The 12508-nt window shown below is 46.9% G+C and overlaps 1 protein-coding gene across 1 annotated transcript in view; it reads right to left on the bottom strand.

Annotated features, from left to right (window-relative positions):
* Nucleotides 1-11999, bottom strand: part of H6PD (hexose-6-phosphate dehydrogenase/glucose 1-dehydrogenase) — a gene marked incomplete at its 5' end in the record, with an annotated part of 34168 nt that extends 22169 nt beyond the window's left edge. Inside the window, one exon of the mRNA XM_079903429.1 lies at nt 11878-11999. Coding sequence (XP_079759555.1) covers nt 11878-11882 — 5 coding nt within the window. The remainder of the gene's footprint in view (nt 1-11877) is intronic.
* Nucleotides 12000-12508: the final 509 nt, after the last annotated feature.

Genomic DNA, 12508 nt, shown 5'->3' with positions numbered 1-12508 from the left:
AGTCCCGGCACAGCCCCGGCCTGAGCGGGTGCTCCAGCGGCAGAGCCGTTTCTGGGAAGCCACAGGACGAAGCACCTCTGATCCTCTGGTCCCAGCAGACAAGCGGCAGGAGAAAGGAGCTGGGAGGTGAACGCCAGTGTCTGCTGCCGCTTTGATCCCTTTCCCAATGCCACGTGGACACCTTTGACCTCTACCTTCTGTTTGCCCAGCAGGAGGAAGGGGGATTTCCTTCAAATCACAGCTCAGGAGCTCGGAATGTTTAGAAGAATGCATGGGAGTAAAACAAGAGTTCAAAGTGAAGGTGACTTTTAGCTAAAGTACAAGGGGAAGTGCCCCGTCCCTTCTACACTCGCCAACTCCAATGTGTTTCCTGCACTCTCTCCTTTGCGTTCCGGGTCCTCCGTACATCCCCAAGCAGATGCCAGCCGGACCCTTCACGATGAACTGTGACCTGCATGCGTCCCCCTCGAGGCTGGACAGGGGACAGAATCCATAAGATCAGCTCTGAGGCTTTTTCCTCCCTAATCTCAGAGAATCCTTATTCCCATCACCTCGTTAGGTATCAATCCTGGGTCCCTGTGGCCCAAATGGCGTGCTGGAGCCACTGCATACCTGCACACAAGATGCCACGGCTAAATCTTCAGGCATTTGTCAAGTCAGTTGTTAAACACAGCCATTATTGAAAACCGAATTACACAAATTTATAACCAAAGAAGTTATACTAAAAACAAAGGGATTAGGGGAATTCTCTGGTGGTCCAGTGGTTAGGACTCCAAGCTTTCACTGCCAAGGGCCCGGGTTCAATCCCTGGTCAGGGAACTAAGATCCCACAAGCCAGTGTGGCACAGCCAAAGAAAAAAATAAATAAATAAAACTCTTAAAACAAAACAAACAAAGGTATTAAATACTCAAAACTCAACACTCCCTAATTGATTTACTTCATTTTACTATTATCTATGCTCTTGACATTATTTAACCTATCGTGTCCGTAAGGTGAAGACAGATACTCTGTAACGTGTGCTGGAGGCTGGCCAGCGTGGGAACATTTACACAGCAGGTGTCTGTCGGCAAATGCCATCAACCTGCCTCCCCACCACCAACCGCCACCCTTTCAGAGGTTGTTAAACATTCACCAGCACACAAATGCCCATACACCAAGTGGTTATTTCCAGTCTGGACTTTCTCCCCCTAAACTCCCTTCTCGTACAATCAACTACTACTCTGACACCAACAGCTGGGTGCCCGCAAGACTTAACCACGTTCAAAGCTGAACTGCCTTATCCCCCAAATGCTCCAAATGCAGATCTTCCCCATCCCTGGCAAATGGCACCTCAAACCTTCCAGGTGTCAGGCCAGAAACCTTGCGGTCATCCGATCTGTCAGCAAGTCCTATAGTTTCTGCGACCAACACTTATCTAGCATACAACTACTTCCCACCATTCTCACCTCCTTCCACCTCTGCACTCTGGTCCCAGCCTCCATCACCTCTGTCTGGACCACTGTAGGAACCAGCTCACTGGCCTCCCGTTTCTTTCTTCGCCCGAACCCAGCAGAGTGATCTGTTTATAGCATCAGTCAGATCGTGTCATTCTTCTGTTCGGTGGCCTGCGGGGTCTACACATTCTGGCCCCCCATCTATTACCTCTTTGATCTGCCCCTCTCTGGGCTCCAGCCACCCATCCTCCTGCCTCAGGGCCTTTGTACTTGCTGTTCCCGCTGCCTGACCTACTTTTCCCTGCAGGTGTCCGCGTGGCCCACGCCCTCACTAACTGCAATTCTTTGCTGAAATGTCACCTTCTCAGGGAGGCTTTCTCAGCCGACTCTGAGTAAAATCGTAAACCTCCAACCCTCATCTCATCCCCTGCTTTATTTCTCCCCGCAGTACATATCTGTATGTGATAAGTATATTTATTTTGTTTATTGTCTGTCACCCCCCCCCCCCCCCCGCTCAAAAACGTAAGTGCCAATGAGGACAAGGGTTTTTGTGTTTTGTTCACTGCCCACCTCCAGGGCCTGGCAAAACAGGGCCTGGCACACAGAAGGTACACTGTAAATATGTGCTGAATGAACAAAAGAATTCCCATTGCCCAAGACCACCATCACCTGTGTATGAGCACCTGCGTGTGAATGATGGCATGAAGGAATAAATCTCTAATGGTGACTTCACGCACTGTGACACAGCACACAATGGCAGCAGCTCACTACCTGAAATGATACTATGAACAATAAAAGAGAATATAGAGCATTTAACTAAATGCCAAATACTGGGCTAAGAGCTTCACAGGCACCATGCCATTTAATTCTTGCCACAGCTTATGAGACAGGTACTATTATTGTCCCCATTTTTAGAATGAGTAGAGAGAAAACTAAGGTGCAGAAAGATAAAATAACTTACTGAAGGTCAGGCAGCTCAGAGGTGAGAGGATTTGAATACAGGCAGCCTGGTTCCAGCACTTACTTCCCACCTACCTGTAAAACGTGTGACTACAACCCCAAATAGCAAATTTAAAACACTGTTTTAGGGGCGTTCCTGGTGGGGCAGTAGTTGAAAATCCGCCTGCCAATGCAGGGGACACGGGTTCGAGCCCTGCATGCTCCGGGAAGAGCCCACATGCCACGGAGCAACTAGGCCCGTGCGCCACAACTACAGAGCCTGCACTCTAGAGCCCTTGAGCCACAACTACTGAATCCCACACGCCACAACTACTGAAGCCCGTGCGCCTAGAGCCCATGCTCTGCAACAACAGAAGCCACCGCAGTGAGAAGCCTGCGCACCGCAATGAAGAGCAGCCCCCGCTCGCCGCAACTAGAGAAAGCCCGCGCACAGCAGTGAAGACCCAATGCAGCCAAAAACAAGTATGTAAATCACAAAAAAAAAACCCACTGTTTTAGTATGGACACTGATTCTGCTCCCCTCCAAGACTGGAATGACAGTGGTCTAAACACTCACATAAGCGACCCAAGCTGGTCGGCAGCTCTGCTTCCCTGCTGTGAATGGCCGTGGCCTCCCATGTCCACTCCAACAGTGATTCGCTCACCTTCGTTCTAACGTCACGAAAACAGTGTATTTAAGCCTGAGCTGCTTTCTTTAAACCTGGAAGGCCCTTTGTCAGGGAAGGGCTCGTTTCTGCACTCCTTAGCTACTTAGTAGCTGTGTGAGCTTACACAAGTTATTAAACCTCTCCCAACCTTGACCACAGAGTGGGAAAACAAGTCGATGAGAAGCACGAAAGGAGACGGTCCATATAAAGCACTTGGCACGGTGCTCGGCACGCCGTAAGCACCCGAGAAATGTTAGCCTCTGTCACTATTAAACCAAGAACATCATGAGTAAGGCGACTTCTCCCGCTCGTCTCCTGGAACTGCTGCAGAACCAGTTAACTTCCCACAACAGAAAAAAGTGCCAAGGAACAGCACATCGACAACTTTGTGCCCTTCCAGTCATACCGATGAAAAATCAAAGGGATATAATGCTGAGATGGTTAAAAAAAAGTCCCCACCCCAGCCCATGAGGGGTTTATAATCTGGCCCAAAGAATACAGGAGTAGAGTAAACCTCTAACTCTGCAGCCCTGGGCCTTTCACTTAACTACTCAGGGCCTTTTCTCCAGGTGGAAAATGGGGATCGTCCACCTCATTTTAATGTCTGGGGGAAAACCCCCCGTATCATGACGGTGAAAATACTTTGAGAGGTAATGGTGGTAAGAGGTCTCCTAGACAGAGGGCCACCCAGCTCCCAGCTCAGGGCAACAAAAAGCAAAACCAGACATCCTGCTCTGTCCGGGGGTTAGGGCCTGGCAGAGTCCATGGTGGAATCTGGCAAGAAGCAGTGACATTCTGCCTCGTTCCATCAATAAAGTGAGAAGTGGGTGGGCCACAGATGACCAAAGGTGCCTCCTGGTTTCCCTGTGCCCACAGATTTGACTGTTTCCCTTTTAAACAGCCTAAAACCATCTGACAATAAGAGTCACTTAGTAAATTCTAGTCTTTGGATAAAAATAACTTTGAATGTTTGCCTGCAGTGGTTATTTGCTGAGCAGTTATGTACCTCAAAGAAACATGTACACGAAATACTAAAACTGAGCTCTGTGCGTGCCAAGCACTGAGCCTTTTTATCTCAGGGGCCCCTAAAACTCGCCAGAAGATTAGCCTCATAAGCTGATCACTGTAGAAAATGCACAACATAACTTAAAATACACCCAGCCTGCTGGATGCTGGTGGGGGACCTCGACGCCCAAGGAGACAGGAGGAACCCCCAAACGAACCGGTAGGACGTGGGGGGACTGAGCGGGGAGGAGAATTGGAGGCTGGAGGGCACCCCTGGGGGGGGTGGCTGAGAGGGGGGAGGGGTCCCCACGCCTGGAGGGACCCTTGGGGGCTCGGATCGGGGGGGGGGGGAGTACGCCCAGCATTTCCTCTGCCCAGTCGGCTGGGGAAGCCCGCCCAGTTATTGGGCTGGGTCCTACGCCCGCCCTCAGAGGCCCCCTCAGGGCCCCGTTTGTCCTGGGGGCGTAGGAGGGAGGCCGGGGCGGGGGTGGGGGTGGGGGAGAACAGGAAAGGCAGGCGGAAGGGGCCCTCCATGACCAGAGGAGCGGGAGAGGGAGAGGAGCAGAGGGTGTTGGCTCCACCCACTCGACCCTGGGAAGCATTCTGGGCTCCCAGGTGGGGTTCCCCCGCCCCCTGAGACTAGAGGCGGGAGGCACGCCTGGGTCCCTTCTGTTCCACTGAGCCTAAGCCCCACCCCCCACACCTCCCGGGGCCTTTTCCAGCCTTGTGGGCCTAAGCATAGGCCCCGCCCACCACCCAAACCCCGCCCCTGCTTAGGCCCTGCCCTCCACAGCCAAGGTCTTTTCCACCTTTTTTTTTTTTCCTCCTCTTTTTTACTACTGCGGTTCTGTTTTACCTTCCGGTTGTTGTTTCATCTATATTTTTATTTTTATATTCTTTCTAACATGTCTGTTCATTTCCTAGTCTAATTTTTTTTACTTTGTTATTGTTCTCTCTTTTTTTTTTTTTTTTGCCACCCGACACAGAGTGCCGGACCTTGGTTCACGAGCCGGGTGTTGGGCCAAAGCTCCTGAAATGGGAGCTCCAAATATGAACCACTGGACAAACAGAGAACCTCAGACCCCAGGGAATATTCATCAGAGTGAGGTCTCCCGGAGGTCCTCATCTCAGCACAAAGACCAGCTCTACACAACAGCCTACAGGCTCCAGTGTTGGAAGCCTCAGGCCAAACAACCAGTACGACAGGAACACAACACAATCCAACTCATAAAAAAAAAGAAATGAGATGGCAAAAAAATATGTCCCAGATGAAGGAGCAAGGTAAAATCCTACAAGATCAAATAAATGAAAAGGAAATAGGCAATCTACCTGAAAAAGAATTCAGAGTAATGATAGTAAAGATGATCCAGAATCTCAGAAACAGAATGGAGGCACAGATTGAGAAAATACAAGAAATGTTTAACAAAGACCTAGAAGAACTAAAGAACAAACAAACAGAGATGAACAACACAATAACTGAAATGAAAAATACCCTAGAAGGAATCCATAACAGAATAACAGCGGGAGAAGAACGAACAAGTGAGCTGGAAGACAAAATGGCAGAAATAACTGCTGAGGAGCAGAATAAAGAAAAAAGAATGAAAAGAATTGAAGACAATCTCAGAGACCTCTGGGACAACACTAAACACACCAACATTCGAATTACAGGGGTCCCAGAAGAAGAAGAGAAAAAGAAAGGGTCTGAGAAAATATTTGAAGAGATTATAATGGAAAAGTTCCCTAACATGGGAAAGGAAATAGTCACCCAAGTCCAGGAAGCACAGAGAGTCCCATACAGGATAATCCCTAGGAGAAACACACCAAGACACATTAATCAAACTAACGAAAATTAACGTCAAAGAAAAAATATTAAAAGCAGCAAGGGAAAAACACAAAATAACATACAAAGGAATCCCATAAGGTTATCGGCTGATTTTTCAGTGGAAACTCTGCAGGCCAGAAGGGAGTGGCAGGATACACTTAAAGTGATGAAAGAGAAAAACCTAAAACCAAGATTACTCTACCCAGCAAGGATCTCATTCAGATTCAACGGAGGAATCAAAAGCTTTTCATATAAGCAAAAGCTCAGAGAATTCAGCACCACCAAACCAGCTTTACAACAAATGCTAAAGGAACTTCTCTAGGCGGGAAGCACAAGAGAAGAAAAAGACCCACAAAAACAATCCAAAAACAATTAAGAAAATGGTAATAGGAACATACATATCAATAATAACCTTGAATGTAAATGGATTAAATGCCCCAACCAAAAGATACAGACTGGCTGAATAGATACAAAAACAATACCCATATATATGCTGTCTACAAGAGACCCACTTCAGACCTAGGGAAACATACAGACTGAAAGTGAAGGTGGGGGTGGAAAAAGATATTCCATGCAAATGGAAATCAAAAGAAAGCTGGAGTAGCAATACTCGTATCAGATTAAATAGACTTTAAAATACTGTTACAATAGATAAGGAAGGACACTACATAATGATCAAGGGATCAATCCAAAAAGAAGATATTAACAATTACAAATGTTTAGGCACCCAACATAGGAGCACCTCAATACATAAGGCAAATGCTAACAACCATGAAAGGGGAAATCAACAATAACACAGTAACAGTAGGGGACTTTAACACCCCACTTACACAAATGGACAGATCATCCAAACAGAAAATAAATAAGGAAACACAAGCTTTAAATGACACAATACACCAGACAGATTTAATTGATATTTATAGAACACTCCACCCAAAAGTGGCAAAATACACTTTCTTCTCAAGTGCACACGGAACATTCTTCAGGATAGATCACATCTTGGGTCACAAATCAAGCCTCAGAAAATTTAAGAAAATTGAAATCGTATCAAGCAACTTTTTCACCACAACGCTATGAGACTGGAAATCAATTACAGGAAAAAAACTGAAAAAAACACAAATACATGGAGGCTAAACAGTGCACTACTCAATAACCAAGAGATCACTGAAGAAATCGAATAAGAAATAAAAAAATACATAGAAACAAATGACAACGACAACCCAAAACTTATGAGACAGCAAAAACAATCCTAAGAGAGAAGTTTATAGCAATTCAATCTCACCTCAAGAAACAAGAAAAATCTCAAATAAACAATCCAACCCTACACCTAAAGCAACTAGAGAAAGAAGAACAAAGAAAACCCAAAGTCAATAGAAGGAAAGAAGTCATAAAGATCAGAGCAGAAATAAATGAAATAGAAACGAAGAAAACAATAGCAAAGATCATAAAACTAAAAGCTGGTTCTCTGAGAAGATAAACAAAAATTGATAAACCCTTAGCCAGCCTCATCAAGAAAAAGAGGGAGAGGACGCAAATCAATAAAATTAGAAATGAAAAAGGAGAAATCACAACTGACACTGCAGAAATACAAAGGATTATAAGGGACTACTACAAACAAGTATATGCCAATAAAATGCACAACCACCAAGAAATGGACAAATTCTTGGAAAGGGACAATTTTCCAAGACTGAACCAGGAAGAATTAGAAAATATAAACAGACCTATCAGAAATAATGAAATTGAAACTGTAACTAAAAATCTTCCAAGAAACAAAAGTCCAGGACCAGATGGCTTCACAGGCGAATTCTACCAACCATTTAGAGAAGACCTAACACCCATCCTTCTCAAACTCTTCCAAAAAATTGCAGAGGGAGGAACACTCCCTAATTCATTCTATGAAGCCGCCATCTCCCTGATACCAAAAACCAAAAGAAGATATCACAAAAAAAGAAAATTATACACCAATATTACTGATGAACATAGATGTAAAAATCCTGAACAAAATACTAGCAAACAGAATCCAATAACATATTAAAAGGATCATACACCATGATCAAGTGGCATTATCCCAGGGATGCAAGGATTCTTCAATATACACAAATCAATCAATGTGATACAGCACATTAACAAATCAATGATCATCTCAATATATGCAGAAAAAGCTTTTGGCAAAATTCAACACCCATTTATGATAAAAACTCTCCAGAAAATAGGCATAAAGGGAACCTACCTCCACACAATAAAGGCCATATATGACAAACCCACAGCAAACATCATACTCAATGGTGAAAAACTGAAAGCATTTCCACATGATCAGGAACAAGACAAGGATTCCACTCTTGCCACTCTTATTCAACATAGTTTTGGAAGTCCTAGCCATGGCAATCAGAGAAGAAAAAGAAATAAAAGGAATAGAAACTGGAAAAAAAGTAAAACTGTCACTGTTTGCAGATGACATAATACTATACATAGAAAATCCTAAAGATGCCACCAGAAAACTACTAGAGCTAATCAATGAATTTGGTAAGGTGGCAGGATACAAAATTAATGCACAGAAATCTCTGACATTCCTATACACTAACAACGGAAAATCAGAAAGAGAAATTAAGGAAACACTCCCATTTGCCATCACAACAGAAATAATAAAATACCTAGGAATAAACCTATCTAAGAAGGCGAAAGATATGTACTCAGAAAACTATAAAACACTGATGAAAGAAATCAAAGATGACATAAACAGATGGAGAAATAAACCATATTCTTGGATTGGAAGAATCAATATTGTGAAAATGACGATACTACCCAAGCAATCTACAGATTCAATGCAATCCCTATCAAACTACCAATGGCATTCTTCACAGAATTAGAACAAAAAAGTTTACAATTCATATGGAAACACAAAAGTCCGCAAATAGCCAAAGCAATCTTGAGAAAGAAAAAGAGAGAGGGAGGAATCAGGCTCCCTGACTTCAAACTATACTACAAAGCTACAGTAATCAAGACAGTATGGTACTGGCACAAAAACAGAAATATAGATCAATGGTACAAGATAGAAAGCCCAGAGATAGACCCACGCACATAAGGTCACCTAATTTACAACAGAAGAGGCAAGAACATACAACGGAGAAAAGACAGCCTCTTCAATAAGTGGTACTGGGAAAACTGGACAGCTACATGTAAAAGAATGAAAGTAGAACACTACCTAACACCATACACAAAAATAAACTCCAAATGGATTAAAGACCTAAATGTAAGACCAGACACTACAAAACTCTTAGAAGAAGACTTCCCTGGTGGCACAGTGGTTAAGAACCTGCCTGCCAATGCAGGAGACACAGTTCGAGCCCTGGTCCGGGAAGATCCCACATGCCAAGGAGCAACTAAGCCCTTGTGCCACAACTACTGAGCCCGCGTGCCACAACTACTGAAGACATCGCACCTAGAGCCTGTGCTCCGCAACAAGAGAAGCCACCATAATGACAAGCCCACGCACTGCAACGAATAGTAGCTCCCGCTCGCCACGACTAGAGAAAGCCCATGCACAGCAACGAAGACCCAATGCGGCCAAAAATAAATAAATAAGTAAATATACTTTAAAAAAAACAAAACTCTTACAGGAAAACATAGGAAAAACACTCTTTGACATAAACCACAGCAAGATCTTTTTTGGCCCGCCTCCTAGAGTAATGAAAATAAAAACAAAAATAAACAAATGGGACCTAATTAAACTTAAAAGATTTTGCACAGCAAAGGAAACCATAAACAAGACGAAAAGACAACCCTCAGAATGGGAGAAAATATTTGCAAATGAAACAACGGACAAAGGATTAATCTCCAAAATAAACAAACAGCTCATGGAGCTCAATATCAAAAAAACAAACAGTCCAATTAAAAAATGTGCGGAGACCTAAATAGACACTTCACCGAAGAAGACATACAGATGGTCAAGAGGCACATGAAAAGATGCTCAACGTCACTAATTATTAGAGAAATGCAAATCAAAACCACAATGAGGTATCACCTCAAAACGGTTAGAATGGCCATTATCAAAAAATCTAGAGGGCTTCCCTGGTGGCGCAGTGGTTGAGAGTCCGCCTGCCGATGCAGGGGACACAGGTTCGTGCCCCGGTCCGGGAGGATCCCACATGCCGCGGAGCGGCTGGGCCCGTGAGCCACGGCCGCTGAGCCTGCGCGTCCGGAGCCTGTGCTCCGCAACGGGAGAGGCCACAACAGTGAAAGGCCCGCATAACGCAAAAAAACCCAAAAAAAAGAAAAAAAAAAATCTAGAAACAATAAATGCTGGAGAGGGTATGGAGAAAAGGGAACCCTCTTGTACTGCTGGTGGGAATGTAAATTGATACAGCCACTATGGAGAACAGTATGGCGGTTCCTTAAAAAACTAAAAATAGAACTACCATATGACCCAGCAATCCCACTACTGGGCATATACTCTGAGAAAACCATAATTCAAAAAGACACATGCGGGCTTCCCTGGTGGCGCAGTGGTTGAGAGTCCGCCTGCCGATGCAGGGGGCGCGGGTTCGTGCCCCGGTCCGGGAGGATCCCGCGTGCCGCGGAGCGGCTGGGCCTGTGAGCCGTGGCCGCTGGGCCTGCGCGTCCGGAGCCTGTGCTCTGCAGCGGGAGGGGCCGCAGCGGTAAGAGGCCCGCGTACCGCAAAAAAAAAAAAAAAAAAAAAAAGACACATGCACCCCAATGTTCACTGCAGCTCTATTTACAATAGCCAGGACATGGAAGCAACCTAAATGTCCATTGACAGATGAATGGATAAAGAAGATGTGGCACATATATACAATGGACTATCACCCAGCCATAAAAAGGAACGAAATTGAGTTATTTGTAGTGAGGTGGATGGACCTGGAGTCTGTCATACAGAGTGAAGTAAGTCAGAAAGGGAAAAACAAATACCGTATGTTAACGCATATATATGGAATCTAAAAAACAAAAAAAAATGGTACTGATGAACCTAGGGTAGGAATAAAGATGTAGACATAGGGAGTGGACTTGAGGACACGGGGTGGGGGGGGGAAAGCTGGGGTGAAGTGAGAGTGGCATTGACACAAATGTAAAATAGATGGCTAGTGGGAAGCAGCAGCATAGACAGGGAGATCAGCTCTGTGCTCTGCGAGGACCTAGAGGGGTGGGATAGGGAGGGTGGGAGGGAGGCTCAAGAGGGAGGGGATATGGGGATATATGTATACATATGGCTGATTCACTTTGTTGTACAGCAGAAACTGCAGAAACTAACACAGTATTGTGAAGCAATTATACTCCAATAAAGATCTATAAAAATAAAAAAATAAAAATAAAATATACATGGAAAAAAAATACACCTGGTCTACCCAGGTTTCCCTCATTGGCTACCTTCCACAAGCTACGGGCCTGGTGGGGGGAGGGGACAGAGGGTTGGGGGACAAGCAATTTCGGCTTATGTTTTTTCCAGAAGTTCTCACTTCCAGCTACACATTCAAGTTTGAGTGAGCAGATTTTCAGAGACCCAGATAGGTTTACTTCTGCAAAACCATTCACTGGATGGACGTGTTTGAAACGCTGATCGAAACCTGAGCGCTAATGCCAAAGATTAAGCAGATTCCGGGGTGGGGGAGTGGGGAAGCCGCAAGTTCCTCCTCTCACTGAACTGAACTGCAGAAAGCCTAGGAAAGGGGATGCCGCCGGCCCCTCCGGACCAGCCTCGACCGCGCCTGGCTGCCTCCTGCCCACCCGCCACCAAACACAACTGCCGCGTCAGGGGATATACGGAGGCAGAAGCGAACAATAATTTATTTCGCGGAAGGAAGGCGGAGAAGGGAATGCGGGTGGGTGGTGGCTGGGGTGACTCTTCCCAACTGAACGCCCAAGGATTTCACAGCCACGAGGGGCCGGCGTCCCGGGCCTGCGGGTTCGGCTGGGCGCGAGCACGCGGTCACCCTCGGGCTGTAAATAATTCCTGCGGCCAAAGGAGCCGGAGAGAAAGCGGGGGATGCAGCTTACTTCATCTCGCCCGTCAGAGCCGGCCGCTTCTCCGGGAAACGTCGGGGGCTGCGCAGGGCGCCCGGTGCTGCGGGCCGAGCTCAGGCCAAGCGGGGGCCCCACGCATCCTCTTCCGCCCGCCGGGCCCACCCTAACAGGGGCGCGTCACGCGGCCCCGAGCCTGACGCGCGCTCGGGTTTCGCCAGCGACGCCGGGGGCGGCGAACGGGGAGGGCGCGAGGCCAGGTCCGGCCCGACCGACCCTTCCCGGCCCAACCCGAGACTCGTCACTGTCCGCGAGGGCGTTGCAGCCGCGGGACCTCGGCCTTAGACCCCTGCGGCCTCGGCGCGCGCGCGCGCAGAAGGGGCCCCTACGGGTCAGGGACGCGCACGCGCAGTGGGACCAGGCGAGGGGCGCGCGCAGTGGGGCCGAACCAGGGGCGGGCGGCAGAGGCGCAGGCGAGACCACGCCCCCTAGCTCCGGTCGCCGCGGTTAGGGGTCGGGGTCTGGGCCCTCCCACGTGATTCCTGGGTTCCCGTGGATGGGCTGGACTTAAGAACGAAGTGAGCGGACCCTTCTCTGTCGCCTTGGGTTCTCTTGTGCATCGTAGAGGCCGCCTTCTGGGCCACAGGAGGGCCGAGGGAAGTGGTTG

This window comes from Stenella coeruleoalba, assembly GCF_951394435.1.
Source record: "Stenella coeruleoalba genome assembly, chromosome: 1".
Taxonomy (NCBI): domain Eukaryota; kingdom Metazoa; phylum Chordata; class Mammalia; order Artiodactyla; family Delphinidae; genus Stenella; species Stenella coeruleoalba.
This window is presented reverse-complemented; position numbering and strand designations above follow the sequence as displayed.